Source organism: Suricata suricatta, chromosome 1, assembly GCF_006229205.1.
Source record: "Suricata suricatta isolate VVHF042 chromosome 1, meerkat_22Aug2017_6uvM2_HiC, whole genome shotgun sequence".
Lineage (NCBI taxonomy): Eukaryota > Metazoa > Chordata > Mammalia > Carnivora > Herpestidae > Suricata > Suricata suricatta.
In genome coordinates this window covers 68917896-68934664 of record NC_043700.1, presented here as the reverse complement: position 1 = coordinate 68934664, position 16769 = coordinate 68917896, and the positions used below count along the sequence as shown (strand labels likewise).

General features: G+C 38.9%; 1 protein-coding gene and 1 pseudogene across 1 annotated transcript in view; one reads left to right on the top strand and one right to left on the bottom strand.

Moving 5' to 3' along the window:
- The window catches only part of DCHS2 (dachsous cadherin-related 2), a 130631-nt gene that overhangs the window by 108989 nt on the left and 4873 nt on the right, over window positions 1-16769 (bottom strand). Inside the window, 2 exon segments of the mRNA XM_029950767.1 lie at window positions 1418-1649; window positions 10428-10463. Coding sequence (XP_029806627.1) covers window positions 1418-1649; window positions 10428-10463 — 268 coding nt within the window.
- Window positions 10507-11758, top strand: LOC115286601 (annotated as a pseudogene).

Here is a 16769-nt window from a genome sequence, read left to right as displayed (position 1 = left end):
TGTAGATGAATGGATAAAAAATGTGGTATATGCATACAATGGAATATTATTCAGCCTTGAAACAGAAGGAAGTCCTGCAACATGCAAAAACATGGATGAGCCTAGAAGACACTATGTTGAGTGAATGAAGCCAGTAACAGAAGCATAAATACTGCATTATCCCACTTAAATGAGGTCTCTAAAATAGAGTCATAAAATCAAAGAGTGGAATGGTGGTTGCAAGAAGCCAGCAAGGAGAGAGAAATGGGAAATTGCCACTCAATGGGTATAAAGTTTCAATTAAGCAAGATGAATAAGTTCTACAGATATGCTGTACATTGTACCTGGAGTCAACAATAATGCATCATACACTTAAAGGTCTATGAAGGCGGCAGAGCCCACGATAAGTGTTCTTACTACAGTAAAATAAAATAAGATTTTAAAAAATTTTAAAAGAAGGAAAACTGTGAGAGAGAAAAAAAAAAAGTTCTTTTTTTTTTCCTGCATCATTTTGGGACCAGAACATCTCTACTGAGAAGCATTACAATGTAATATAGTGTACTTGAAATTTCCTATTTTCTTTTTTGTTTGTTTTTTTTTCTGTTTATTTATTTATTTTTTTAACATATGCAATTATCTTCCATCATTTACACTACAGTAGTTACAATTACACTCCAAACAGAAAAGCAAAGTAAAAAATCAAAATCCCAACTTCTATTTCATGTAATTAGACTTATACAGAAATTAGAAGGTTATGTAACAACTAGTTAATCACCTAATTTCACATTACTTTCTTAACAATAAACCAATAACAGGATGATAATTTCCTTTCTTTTGATTATCTCTAGAAGACTCAGTTTACCCACTGCACTTTTCTGGCAGATGCAATTACTGTATTAGATAATTAAGTAAAACTTGAGGTACTGTTTTAAAAACAAGGAAGCCAAGACCCAAGAGACTAAGGAATGCCAAACCCAGTGGAAGAAAGGGATCTACTTTGGATGTCTGTGCAATGCTCTTTGGACTAATATTATTTATTAATACATTGAAATGATGGAAATCATCCTAGATGGTAAAGTCATATGAATGGAGTGAATGAACATTTGCAAAATAAAGACTATTGGCCAGCTGTTTCTCATAATTGACTGCCTTTAATGCTCACAAAACCTTGCAACATGGGGATTAATAGCACTACTTGTAAAGTAAAGAGACTGAGGCCAATAAAGATCACAAGACCAATTGGAAACAAGGCTTGAACTCCCACCCGAGTGTCATCTAACCACGAAGTCTTGGATCTTCACAATATACCTTGCTACCTTCTGGAAGGTGAACTGAGTCCCTGCAGTATCCCTGTTAATAAAAAATCGCTTTTGCCAATTTCCTGGCTGTTATGCAGAAGCTGTTGGTTTCAGAGGAAAACTGTTCCAAGATCACATACCTGTAGTGGAGTCGATGGTGAAAAGGGACGACAGGTCTCCAGGAATGAGTTCATAGGCCACTGTTCCATATATCCCAGAATCTCTGTCAGTAGCAAGAACACTGATGATCTCAGTGCCTGGCTGGGTCTGGCCGCTAATGCTCATCACGTAGGTTGATGGGTTAAAGACAGGTTCATTATCATTCACATCCTCTATTTCCACACGAACAAAAGCTTGGGCGCTTAGTCCACCCTGTTGGATAAATGAGAAGTGATTACAAAGGGATTTCTCCTGAATGCAGAGATGCAGAATAATTGACAAAGATCCTAGAAAAGAATTTAAAACAAAAAAGTTTATTCATTTTACTTTTAACCTTGAGGTATGAGTTCACATGTAATAGCATGGTATCTGTACTTTAGCACTGACTCTTAAATATGAATGAGAGTTCCACTTAAAACTCCTGAGGTAATAATTTCAGACTACAGGCCAAAGATATTGAAGGCAAGTTTCTTGATGTCCAAAGAGGAAAAAAAAACAACAACCCAAAACACTTATATCCCTAAGATAAGTTTTAACTGCTAGAGGAGGGGTAAAGAAATATTGGAGGAAGATGTAATTTTAGAAAAGATTATCAGTGGAAGTCTCACTTAGAAGGTACCATTTGAGTAAAGACTGACCTATATGAGGGAGCTTGACTTCAGTAATCTGGAGGAAAGAGCAAGTGCAAAGGCCCTGAGGTAGGAGTATAATGTACATCCCAGGGCTGTTCCGGGAACAGCAAGGAAGCCAGCAGGGTGATGTCAACGTGGCAGGGGCATGGCAGGGGCAGGTCATAGAGGCCTCTGTGGGCCTCTGAAAGGAGGACTTACTGGAGGGCTTTGAGCAGAGGAGTAGTTTGAATTGACTTAGATTCTAACTGTCACTCTAGCTGCAGCATTAGAATAAACTGAGGGGCAGCAAGGGTGGAAGGGGAAGGGCAGTGAGGAGGCAATTAGAATCATGGTGGCGCTGCAGGTACTTACCCTAAATATCTGAGGTCAGATTTGGAATTCTGGGGTTTTCAAGCTTTAGAAAGGCAATAGAGAGCATAGCATAGTAGAGGAATAGATCCCAACCCTTTTATTTTATGTTGGCTCCAAGTAAAAATCAAGAAAGGGGGAGAGAATACAACAGAAGAAAGCAATCCGTTGCAATTTTTACTTTTCTAAAGTAAAACATGTGTTCCTACTTTAAAGCACAATTTTCCATTTCTGTCTGGTACATTTTGATACTTTCATCTTTGACAAAAATCCTTGGTAAGTCACAAAGCCTGGGCTTTCCCACTCACTTTTCCTTTTCCCCCTCCTCCTCCCTCTCCCCCTTTCCTCCCCCTCCCCTCCCCCTCCCTCTCCCTCTGTTCAAGGATGCACTGAGGAAAGAGGATTCTGAAGAAGAAAGGTTTGGCACAGGCGACAAAGAGAAGCCAGTGGAAGAGCACACACCTAGGGTGAGGGAAGGCGCAGAGAGAGTATTGTTTGGGATGAGGTTAACACAAACTTGGAAACGGCTCTCATGCTCTGAGGTCCCAAGTACCCTAGACATTGGCGATTAAAAAACAATTGGGAAGTACACCTTCAAAACTAGAGCGGGTTTCCATGTTCTAAGTGGAATAAAGTGCCAGGACCATGCCGGTTAGCAACTAGAACAGGAGAAATGAGGGCTGGCTAAGGTTCCTGCCCCAGTGAAAACAAGGGAGGTGCCCATTGGCCAGTATTCCCAGGCAGACAGCGCTGTGTCTGCAGCAGCCCCGGATGACCTGGGGTCCACAGAGAAGAGTGACTAGAAGGGCTGCAGGCTGACTGTGAACAGTCCTGCATGGCACCTAACGGAGACCCTGCTGTTTCTCCAACCTGCCCTCCTCCTCCGTTCTGTTTTCCTTTGACCTTTCCCTTCCCCTTCCTTTTATATTTCTCCTAGGTTGGTTCAGGAAGACATCTCAGTTTGAGGGAGGGATAAGAAAGCACAGGGAGAGAAGGTGATGAGAATGAGGGGAAGATACACAGAAATGACTATCGCTCCACCGTGGGATCTTTGCAAAGATGTTAATCCCTAGGTTGTCTCTGAAGATCCTAAATCAGGCAATGCTACCAAAAATAAGTATAATGTTAAATGAACAAACTTAAAAACTTATTCTCAATAAAACAATGAATCTTTCTGTAGGAAAATTATTATAGATCTCAGCTTTCCTGTTTTAGGAATTCAATTTTTATCTACTGAGTTCATCAGTAGAGCTCTTCTAATAACCATTTGTGAATGTATGTTAAGTGTGCTTTGTATGTATTTTCTCCTTCAATTGTTCTAATCTCCTTTTTTAAGATTTTGATGGTTTCTCTCATTTTTACAGATAAGCAAGCCAAAGCACTGAGAATCTAAGTGACTTGCCCAAGGTAAATGAGACTGTGAATTGCAGATCTGGAACTGGACCAGAGATTCATCTGTCCACAAAACCCCTGGTGGCTCTTTTAAGTCAGACTTTTTAAAGTATTGTGGTATAAATTCTACCTTTTATGAAAGACTTGTTAAAACACTAATGCTAAGGGCAATGCCAACCATGGACTCCATCTTAGCAGAAAAATGAAAGAGTCCCTGCTTATAATCCACATGACAAACACTGTATACCAGGACTTATGGAACCAAATGATCTGGATCTAATGTCTGCCCTGCCTTCATCTGGGACCACAGATGAGAGAAAATCAGATAGTCCCTGGGTCTGGGCTGCGTCTTCTGTAAAGCAGTAGCGATATAATAGTATGAGAGCATTTATAATGGTTAATCACCATCATTATAAGATTTTACAGCCCCCTTTTCCTAAATACTTGGGGCCAGATAGATTGGTCTTGAAATGTTTTGAGTTTTAGAAAGGCAATACGGTGCATATACACCTAGTCAGGTCTGGGGTGGCACTACATAACCAAACTCTTAATATTCTGCAGCAAAATGTGTGGAAAGACACATTTAGTGGATTTAAACATGAATTTAAACATGAATGGCTTCATGTCTGTTCAAATCAGGTTTCTCACTAAATGAGATTTTAAAACTTTCTATTTTGAGGGGATGTTGATAGTTCAATTCTAATGCTTGTTTGGGGCTTCTGCTTTAATAAACTGATGGTATTGTGTTTCCTCTTTTATTATTTCTCTTACATTTGGAATCTTATAAAATCATATTGTATAATTCTCTCTTCATGCAAAGTTACCTATCATTAAACTCTGTTATCTTTAGTTTATACCGAAACATGTAAGTCATTACTTTTGATTACTAACATGATATTGGTACAGATATTACTAATATAATATTGGTATAAAATAAGAACAATAAAACAAAACAAGCTTTCTATCTGAGAGCTTTGGGGCTTCAGAACTACAGATAAAGGATTGTGGATCTTCATGATTCAGAGACAGGCATACACTGTGAACACTAAATGAAGAGAAAGCTCGGTGCTGAGGGATCCTGGGGATGGGTCCTCATAAACAAACATGGTTTTAGGTCTCCACCTGGCATGCAGTTCCCACAGTCTGGAGGAGCCTTGAAAGCAGATTAGATTTCTCCACACATTTTCCTTCGCTTCCCGCCTAGTGTTTAGGTCCCAATTCTCTGTGATGAAACTTCAGTCCACCTGACTCAGACTATCCTGAATAGCTTCTGAGATATGTTGAGTCACAACCACCCAGTTAAGCTGCATCCAGATTCGTGGCCCTCAGAAATCGGGCAAGATAGTAAAATTTTGTTATCTGAAGCTTCTAGGTTTGGGAATAGGTAATACACCCTATAAATTCCATCCATGAATATATTTTTTAAATTTTTAATACTTATTTATTTTTGAGAGACAGAGTGAGACAGAGCATGAGTGGGGGAGGGGTAGAGAGAAAAGGGGGACACAGAATTTGAAGCAGGCTCCAGGCTATGAGCTGTCAGCACAGAACCCAATGCGGGGCTCAAACCCATGGACTGCCAGATCAAGACCTGAGCCAAAGTCAGATGCTTAACTGACTGTCCCCCTCATTTGTGAATATTTCTTAACACTGTCTTATTCTTTCTCTATCAACAAGTCATGGGATTTTTTGACATAATTTTAATCACTTAATTTTTTAAATTATAGTTAAGAGAAAAGTTAAATTATAGTTACCATAATTTTAAAAGTGGTCAAAATTAAAAAATAGGAATGGGAATCACCTCAGAATGGAGGGGGGGATGGGTTAAACAGGTGATGGGGAATGAGGAGTGCCCCTGTCCTGATGAGCACTGGGTGATGTATGGAAGTGTTGAATCACTACACTGTACACGTGAAATAATATTACACTGTATGTTAGCTAACTGGGATTTTAAGTAAAACTTAAAAAAAAAATTATAGTAAGCGACTCTTAACCAATCTACCTAAATTCCAAACCCCTCAAGCCATGTTGTGAAAGCTGGGAGTAGTTTGGGAAAGTACTAAGCTTGAAAGCATTGGAGGCTGGAGGGTTGCCTGGGGCAATCAACAGATATGAAACAGTTTTTGCCATTATTTCCACTTTGCCCATTGTCTACTGTCCATTCTCTCTGTTCTTGCCTCCTAGGGCTCCTGAACAGTAGAGTATTAATATCTGTTCTTCCTATCTTTTAGCTCAAGTGGGCTGTCAATGGATTTTGGTCTACAGTTCATAATTCCACAAGCCAAGGAAAAAGGAAATGAAAGTCCAGTTTCTTAAGGAAAATAAAACAGAACAAAATAGTAAGCAGTGATGTCACCAAAGTCAAGAGAAGCAGCATTCAAAGAATAATTTTAAGTTCACTGAGAAGTTGAATAAAATGAAAATAAAGAAATAATGCCAGGATGTGGCATAACAGAAATCATGTTTATAAAAGCAGTTTTACTAGAGAGATTGGAAGAATGGGAAAAATGGATCAAGAAAGTGAGGAAAGGAGAGAGTACTATTTTAACCAGATTTACTATTTAAGAAGAATAAAATGGTTTTATAAAAAGGTACATGAAATTTATAAAGAGGGTTTTTTATAAGATAAGCATTGCTACTATATTTTATATGTTTATGGGAGACATTCAACAGAATTTGAAATACTAGTGATGCAGGAAAAAGAGAAAATACTTACAGAAGTGATGTCCTTAGGAAGGCTGGAATGGGTCGAACACCAAACATTAAAGATACTTGTTTTTTTTTCATTTTAATGTTTATTATTTATTTTTGAGAGAGATAGAGCATGAGAGATAGAGCATGAGCAGGGGAGGGACAGAAAGAGAGAGGAGGCACAGAATCTAAAGCAGGCTCCAGGCTCTGAGCTGTCAGCACAAAGTTCAATGTGGGGCTTGAACTCATGAACTGTGAGATCATGACCTGAGCCAAAGTCAGACACTTAACTATCTGAGCCACCCAGGCATCCCAAGGATATTTGCTTTTGATGCAAATGGACATCTCTAACAAGGTAATAGGAAAGAAGCAAAGAATGTGAACTGCAATAGTCAGGAAGGTAAAGCCTTCTCCCTCAAGCAGTTATTTGGAGAAAAGGCAGAGTCCAGTGTAGACAGTGCTGGGTGTTTACCTAGACAGAATTATGGAGTGTGAACTAAAGGGATTTTGCAACTGAATGACTTAATGGTGGGTCAATAAACTAGAGATCATAATCCGGGAGAATTGTTGGCTAGAAGAGAGAGGCTAGGGAGACAGAAAGCTAAGAATGCTTATCAGAATACAGCACGCTTGAGATCAAGATTTCAGAGGCTGTGCAATTACAGGGGATGATGCTTGGACGTGAGAAAGTCAAGGAAGTGAGATGCTCAGGGTGTCGGATGGTTCAATAGATGCAGTAGTACAGAGGAAGACTGACTGTAAGGTTTACTGGTCCTAAATGACACAGAGGCTTAAAACATGATAGCGACAAGAAAGCATTTCCAAGAAATAATCTGGCAAAATAAACTTCAAAAGTGAATTAGTTTTTGCTACAGAAAGTACTAGGAATGATTCAGACATTGCAATGGGCAATTAGGCCGGCACCCACCCTAACACCTCCTTCTTGGTTCATGATTGGCAGAATATGGGCTTCTCTGTGAAAAGCTACAGAGATATCGGTAACCTCAGGAGCAGGCTGTTTTACCAAGGCAAGAATGTAAAGGAGCAGTCAGAGACCAGGCCAAGTTTCTAAGGGAATCTGTCAAATGATGGACCATAAGTTCCTGAGGGCATGGTAGAAGAGTTTGGGAGGACAGAGCAGGTGAGGAGGAGACTGATTCAAGTTAAAGGATGGGTACATCTGGGCAGCTCAGTTGGTTAAGCAACCAACTCATGATCTCAGCTCAGGTCATTATCTCACAGTTTTTGAGTTCAAGCCCCTCATCAAGTCTGTGCTGACAGTGTGGACCCTGCTTGGGATTCTGTCTCTCCTTCTCTCTGCCCCTTCCCTGCTTGCTCTTCATCTGTCTCTCTCTCAGAATAAATAAATAAACTTAAAAAAAATTAAAGGATGAACAGAGCAGGATGGGGATGAGAACATGGATAACAGTGGACGGCTAGGAAATTTAAGTTTCTAGAGATAAGAATGAGGAAGAGTGGCCATCTAAGACATTTAGGGATTAATTCTGGTAGTCTATTTGGGAAAAAAAGTGGTAGGCAATCAGTCTGAGATATAATTGAGACAATCTAGCTTGAAAGCATGAGCAATTGTTCAGCAGCTTATTCCTGAAACTGGAGTGACTGGCGGAGGTGGTAACCCGTGAAACATAAGATAGGAAAAAAGCAACTGAATCTTGGAAGGTGTGAATACTATCATCTATTAAAATTAAAATAAGTGCACCCTACATTTCAGTTATGCAGGATGAGTGAGCTCTGGAGGTCTAACATACGGCATGTTGAGTATAGCTAATATTACTGTACTCTATATTTGAAAGGTGCTAAGAGTAGGTCTTAAATGTTCTTATCACCCACTATGTGAGCTGATGTCTCTATTAATTAGCTTGATTGTGGTCATCACTTCATAGTATATATGTATATCAAAACATGATAGGGGTGCCTGGGTGGCTCATTTGGTTAAGCAGTGTCGACTGGTGTTTTCACCTCAGATCATGATCTCACAGTTCCTGAGATCCAGCCCCAAGCTGGGCTCCACACTGACAGTGCAAAGCCTGCTTGGGATTCTCTCTTTCTCTTTCTCTGCCCCTCCCCTGCTCACACACATGCACACACACTCTCTCTCTCAAAATAAACAAACATTTAAAAATAAAACAAAAACACATGACATTGTACACCTTGATGTACATAATTATTGTTTACCAATTACACTTCAATAAAGCCGGGAGAAAGAGGAGTGTGTGCTCTCACTCAGCAAGGTTTCTTCTCGAGAGCAATCGGCTGTACACACAACTGTGCAGCATTTCAACAGCCACGTTTTCTCATGAATATATATAACACGGAAGGGCTAACTCAATTTATTTTCTATATTGCTAGTCTGACGCCACCCTCCCCTAAGCCTGGAGTGGTGAGGTAGAGGTGAAATAGCTTTATCTCAGACATTTATTTCAGCTACCGAATTCAGGTGTCACAAAAAGTAGAGATAGAATGTTAATACATACATACCAAAAGGAGAGATTTGTTTGGTGAAAATGAATGGGAACAAGAAACAAGGAATTGGAGATAAGCATGGAATAATTAAATTAGAGCACTTCATTGAGAAAAAACATTTGCTTGCCAATGTAATCCAACTGTTTTCATTATGTAATTTTATAGCATTCTCATGGCTTCTATCTATGAGATAAATAGGAACAGCAATAGCAGTAAAAATAGATTATTTCAGAAGTAATACCAGTAGAATAGGAGAAATGATTGAGTTAAAAAAATATTGACAGTTATCACAAGGATGAATGGAGCAGCAGCAAAGAAACCCAGAACTCCTAGGTATTATATAAGAAAAAAATTTTCTATTGACAGACAGCAATCTTTTAGTGACCACCAGCAAATGGGTTCTTAGCAATTTCCTTCCAAAGAGCTCACAGGATATATATTAGAAAGAGAAAGTATCATAGGAAAAACCAGAGATTACCATGGTGATTACATAAAGTTAAAGGTCTTCTGTCAAGGTGCAGTTCATGGTTTTAAGGAAATCCATTCTGGCCTAAAATCCAACATCTTGAACCTAAAATGTCTTGTCTGAGTTCATTTATTCTTCAAATCCAAGCTAGATTGCTATCTGCACTGTTACCGGCCTTGTAGATACTGTACAGAATCATTATGACAGAGGCAGGCCTCACTCTATAGAAATGCATAGTTCATCACAGAGGAAGTTTATAAAGATTATGCAGGCAACAGAATAAAGACTGCACATTGGATAATACGTATATACACACATGTACACACACACCTACAGAAGCACTTACTTTGCTTGCTCTTGTGTATTCTGAGGCAAACAGAGGAGCATTGTACGCAATTTTAAGTCCAAACAAAGTGAAAAATATGAAATTATTAAATGCCTATGGTTGGGGTGGAAGGGGGGGCAGGGGTACAGATTTTCTAGTTTGTCCTTAAAAATGCATCACCAGGGGTCCCTGGGTGGCTCTGTCAGTTAAGCATTTGACTTTGGCTCAGGTCACAATCTTGTGGTTTATGAGTTCAAGCCCCGTGTCGGGCTCTGTGCTGATAGCTCAGATCAAGGATTCTGCTTCAGATTCTGTGTGTGTGTCTCTCTCTGCCTCTCCCCCACTTGCGCTCTGTCTCTCTCTCATAAATAAATATTTTTTAAAAATTTAAAAATGTTCACTAAAAAAAAAATGCATCACCACAACTGTGCCCATGAAGATCTGCTTCCAGGCAGGCTGCACACAGAGATCCTTCCTTATGTCTCCCTGTGTGGCTTTGGACCCACATGATGGATAAGAAGGAGACAAAGCCACTAAGATGGAGAAGAAAATGTCCAAGAGTTGTGGAAAGAGGAGAGCTTGAAGATCTGTTAGTCCACTCCCAGACACCAGATGCTAAAAAGACTCACACTGTAGAAACACATGTTCCCCACCTTCACCAACATTGACTGTGTTGTTCTCTGGTCGTCCTGAGAAAGATGAATTGGCCCTACCCACTACACAGCTCTTTGGATTCTTCATTTGGGAACCAAGGTCTGAGAGCAAGTCAAGACAACAAGGGGTTTTTTAAGTCAAAGTGGGTATCACATGGTAGCCTGGAAGACACAGTTAGTTCTTTTTGGTATTTTTCATGAAGGTACAAGGGATTACATGTATCACTATGATATGCATGCCTTTAACCTAGACACATTCATGTGGAGCAAGCTGTCCCCATCAGTAACAGGGCCTACACCTGAAATGGGCTGCCAAACGTCTGTCGCTCTACTCCACAGGTGAGCACATCATCTGTGGAGACTTTTGGAAACAGTCAATAAAGGTGGACAAACACACTGTGCATTCAAATACACTCGACTAAATTCTGAGAAGAAAAAAAGGCAAATAGGTGTGTACTCAGATTATCCCTTGGCAAATTAGCTCACTGCTAGATCAAGCATTTTGGTGGCTATGAATCATCAGACACTGCTTTTTAGGGGATGTCTCTAGTAAGGAATTGGAAGAAACCCTGGAGGGTGACTTATTGGATGGTCTGTACTTTTACGACACCACAAAGAGCCTCTGGTTTGCAGGACAGCTCAAGGGACTTAAGTCAGAGAAGATAAACATAGGCAAGTAAAAAAAAAAAAAAAAAGGGCAGAGCCTAAAAGTGGTAACAAGCAGGAATGTGGGGAAGCCAGCACCCAGAAATCCCTGGATGTGATCAAAAAGGTGGTCACAAAGGATGGGATGATGATTAGCATTGAACATATGATCTGTCCCAAGCAGTGGTAAGGAAGAAGATGGTTCTGATGAAGTCAGTAGCCCTCTGACAGAACCAAGTCCTCACGCCGCTGCCATGCTGGCCAAGAAGCATGAGCTGCTCTATTGTTCAGTGAGCTGCTCAATTGAAACAAGTGGCTGCCAGTTCCTCCTGAATGATTTGTATTACTTTGACCCCCACCAGAGGGAGAAATGGAAGACTTTAATACATATGGAGTCACAAACTCAGGAGCATCTAAAGGAGATAAACTTGGAAGAAGACAGAGAGAAGGTAGAAGACACAGAAGGAAGAGATGAAGATGAGGAGGAGGATGCCACCAGAACAAAGTGGGGAGGAAGATGAAGAGGAGGAACATTCGCCAATGGCATCTGATGAAAAGTGTGTGGACTATCTGCCCAGGACCTAGCCTTATTGAGTGAAGCTTGCCTTGGAACCATGGGGTCTGACACAAAAGAGAAAAAAGTGCTGAAAGTAGCCCAGGACATGGAAAAACACTGTCTTCGATGATTTAAGATGCTATGTTGGGACAGAAGTGAAATTGAATAGTGAATTTTCTCATTATCACTGGGTGCTATTTTCAATAAACTAGAGTGAAATAAGGCAGCTGCGAAGATTTTCTTTTCCACAGCTGTAAGTATACTAAGAGTTCAGCCCTTTGCCTTCCTCTGAGAGGGAACTCTGCACCATGGCAGTGTGTTTGCCATGTCTTCTATTTTCTGTGTCTGATGCTTTGACATTGGGCCTTGCTGATCCTGGAAGATTGCCCAGGATCAGGTGAGCGTGCTTTTCAAATGCAAACCAACCAATATGAAGCCCAAACCCTGCTATATCCTTTACTGGGCTTTCACACTCCAAGCCTCTATTCATCTGTCCTAATCATCCCAGGGTCAAGTGCCAGACAGCTAGAGACAGGCTCTAGGCACAAGAGCTTGTTGAACGTAATCAGACTAACCAATTCCTAAGCCTGCTCATTCTGCCTTTCTCATTCCTTCTCATGGAAACCACAAGAAAGGCACTTGCCCACAGTTTTCTCTCTCTCCCTCAGCCTCCTCACCCACCCCAGGGCTTCCCTCATTGTGCATATACCACACCCTCATCCCATTTTGGGGTGTCCCCCCCCTCTTGGAATGTCTGAGTATAACAAATTGCTTTTTTCAATGGCAGCCATCCCCTTGCTCATACCTAAAGAATAACAAAACCAACATTGAACCACTCAGAGTGCAGGGCAGCTCGAGTCTGGGCCAGGGCCTGATTTAGGATGAAATCAGTCAAAAAGTAGTACCCAAACATGAAGTACCCACAGGAAGGTTGTTTTTGCTTTAACAAAACTGAAATATGTTGTGCTTTGTCAGAGGGCTTTCCTTCTATAAAATAAGGAGTTTTTAAACAGAAGGATGTTATGACTCACCTATGTCATTGTCTTAGTCCATTCCAGCTGCTATAACAAAATACCATAGACTAGGTGGCTTACAAGCAATAGACATTTGTTGCTCACAGTTCTGGAGGCTACAAGCAAGATCAGGTGGCAGCACAACCAAGTTCTGGTGAAGGCAGGGAGCCTGCCAACTTCTCCTGGGGTCCTTAGGAGATAGAATAGGCTAAGGGGCTCTCTGGGGCCTCCTTTGTAAGAATGCTCTTTCCATTCATGAGGGCTCCACCCTCATAACCTGACCATCTTCCAAAGGCCCCACCAAATAATATCATCACCCTGGGTATTAGGTTTCCAATATATGAGTTGAAGGGGGAGAGGCATCAACATTCAGAAAATAGCAATCATCAACCTGGACATCATCTCTTCTTTGATGTCTAAAATTTAGCAGAAAGCTGTTCACAGTCTGTTTGCAAACACTTTCTCAGTTATCTTTAAAATAAAAATAAAATACCTTTGTGGGGCACCTGGGTGGCTTAGTTGGTTAAGCATCTGACTTGATCTCAGCTTAGGTCATGATCTCATGGTTCATGAGTTTAAGCCTGGTATTAGGCTCCTTGCTGACCCTGCTTTAGATTCTCTCTCTCTCCCTCTCTCTCTCTGCCCCTTCCCTGCTCATGCTCTCTGTCTCAAAATAAATAAATCTTAAAAAATTAAATTAAAATAAAATACCTTTTGTCTGAGAAATATAAAATGCATCCCTTTTGTTCAGGCTGGGAAAACTTTATAGAGAGATGGTTAAAGATGCACATGAACATTGCAATAGAGTCTGGTAAGCTGAGAGGAAAAGGAAGCATTCTTTATAGCTTGTGTAGAGTAGGTTCGATATGGAAACAGACAAAAGCAAGGAGGTTTAAATTAAATATCAGGGTTGATTTTTTATTATTCCGCTGCCAATAATCCTAATTAATTGCACTGCTTTGGGGAGATAAAAAATTTCCGGCATTAAACGATCTTACTTCTGTTAAGATAAATTCTTTATACACTTTTACAAGATTATCTGAAATCAACTAATTAGAAACAGATGTTTAACTACTACAGCATTGGATTTAAAGTGGTTTTTCACTTTTAGGATGGCCTTTTATAATTGTCTCAAAAATCTATTAAGAATATATTTCTGAAGTCTTGCATTAATATTTTTGTGTGCATATATTGAGCTTTGAATAATCATGTAGATTTGAATTAGTCTAAATTCTTCTGTTTACTCAGACTTTTGTTTCCTACATCTTTTCTTACAATGAAGCAAGAATTCCTGAAACCACATAGTCAGGGGCTGAAAAATCTAATCAAATCATAGTCATTTCACCAAATATAAATGACTGTATTGTCATGGTAGTTTCCCAATGTTTACTTAAGTAAACATTGTTTTTCCCCAACAACTCATGTCTTAAGTAGGTAGATCTGCCTACTATGTTCAAAACAGAAAGATTACACCAGAAAGGTGTTAGCAATACCCAACAAAGGAGTATTAAGCGGACAAAAAAAGAACAAGAAAAGTCTCCAAAATAGACTAAGTGAAAAAATTAAAATGCAGAACAATGTGTATAAAGTAGGTTATCTTTGCTGTAATGTAATGAAATGTGAACAAACTATTTCCAAAATGTACTTGAAAATGTAAATGGAAGAACCAAGAATAACCAAGGCCATCTTGAAAATGAAGGAAAAGGCTAAAAGAATATACAATATCATGACCTATTGTAGAGCTTAAGCAATTTTTAACTAAGCACAGTATAGACAAATAGGTCCAAAATAGGGTGTCCAGAAATAGACATACACATACATAACCATGTGCTTTGGGGACAAAAGTGAAGTTCTAGCATAATGATCAAAGTATGATCATCTCAGTATTCTTGCTGAAAAAAAAAATAACAAGCCTTCCTCTCACTAGATTGAAAAAAATGAGTGTGAAAGATTACACAACAAAGTTTTTGAAGAAAACATAAGATTGTACCTTCATGTCTCTAAGGTAAAAAATACTTCTAAGGGGACAGAGAAAGCACCAGTTGTAAAAGTAAGCAAATTGATAAACTGAGCTTTATTAGAATTAACAACTTCTGTTCCTCAAAAGTCACCATTAGGGGAGTGAAAAGGCAAGCCACAGAATTCAAGAAGATATCCACAATAAATACATCCAACAAAGGACTTGGATACCAAAAGTATAAAGAATTCATACAAACCAAAAAGGGGAAAAACCAAAAATATAATAGAAAAAAGGTAAAGAACGAAACAAATACTTCACAAAACACGTTATGCAAATAGCCAATAAACATGAAGCGCTGCTTATCAATTCATTTGGCCATCAAGGAAATGCAAAGTAAAACCCCAAATTAATTCACCACTACAAAGGTACCAGGATTGGTATAACTGAAAAATACCAAATGTTGGGAGGATGTGGAAAAAATAAGATTCTCCTACTCTACTGGTGGGAGTATAAACTGTTACAATCATTTGAAAATTTGTTTGGCTTTCCTAAGATCTGGAAGGCCACTCCTAAATATATACTCAATAGAAATGCTTACATTTGTTCATCAAATTACATGTGTAAGAATATTAATAGAAGCACTATTTGTAATAGCCTAAAACAGATGCCATCAATTATTGAGTACATAAAAAATTATCACAAATTCCCATAAAAAAGTACCATAAACCATTAAGAATGAATAAACTATTGCTACATGCAGCAGCATGTATAATTTTCAGAAATAATGTTTGGCAAAAGAAAAAATAAAAATACATAATGTATAAATCTATTAACTGAAAGCTTAAAGTTTAAAGTCACAGTGACTATTGTTAGAATCGGAAGTGATTAACCTTAAAGGTGGGGGCGAGGGACAAGGAAGAGGCCAAGAGAGGGCTCCTCCAGGGTGCTGGTAATGTTTCTTCATCTGTTTCCATGCATGTGTTTATTTTGTAAAAATCTACTAAACTGTACAATAATCTGTGCTCCTTTATGCATGCATTTTATATGTCAATTTAAAAGTTTACCATAAAGAAAAAAAGACGTTAAGAGCCAACTAAAGGTGCTTCCACTGACCTAAGATTAATCAATATGAACATCAGAAAGAATAATGCCATCAATGAATAAAATTCATCAAATATAAGAATCCTGGAATTTATACTCAGACTAGGAAAAAAAAATAATCTGTACGCTTTGGGGATAGTAAATTCACCAACTCATTATTCTAAAAACTGATAAAGAGAAATAATCAAGCCCTACTTGGCTCTTCTCTACAAATTGTATTTCAGGACAGATAAATAGTTGATGAGAGAACATTCTTAGCTTAAGAATTCCATATAATAAATGTAAAAGGAATAATAGAATTCAAAAATCACCACATTGTACCTGATATATAAGAAGAAGCACACAGCACCACCTAAATGAACTTGAAGCTAATCAGATTTCTGGTTTAAAACGCCACTTCATAGAAAATATGTTAAAATAGCATATTAACTAAATCTCAAGGATGTAATCAGTCACATTCAGAATGTGGAAAATTTACAGGAAAGTTTGATTTCTTCCAAAAACAAATACCATCAGAGAAAAGGTAAGTGGGGGTGCTGACTGTTACAGATTGAAACTTAAGGGATATTGTAATCAAATCAATTTCTGAACTCATTTGGATCTTAATTCAAATAAGCTACCTTTTAAAAGATGTTTTTAAGTAATACCAAAAATTTTAAATGGACTGGATGTTAGATATTATTTTTTGACTGTATTTATTTATTTTGAGGGGTAGAGAGGGAACATGAATCAGCAGGGAAAGGGCAGAGAAAGAGGGGGAGAGAGAATCCCAAGCAGGCTCTGCACTGTCAGTGCAGGGCATGACGTGGGGCTTAAACTCACAAAACTATGAGATCATGACCTGAGTCAAAATCAAGAGTCAGATGCTTAAGCAACTGAGCCATCCATGCACTCCAGGATATTAGATGTTATTAAAGAATTATTGATACCTGTCACAACACAGCATTTTATATACTGTTAAGTGAAACTACAATACAATCCAAGTTTATTTTGGGAGTGTTTGCTGTATCATTGGATTTAATGAAATGTTTAGAGGTGCAGTAGGCATGACTTTGAGTAGATAATGA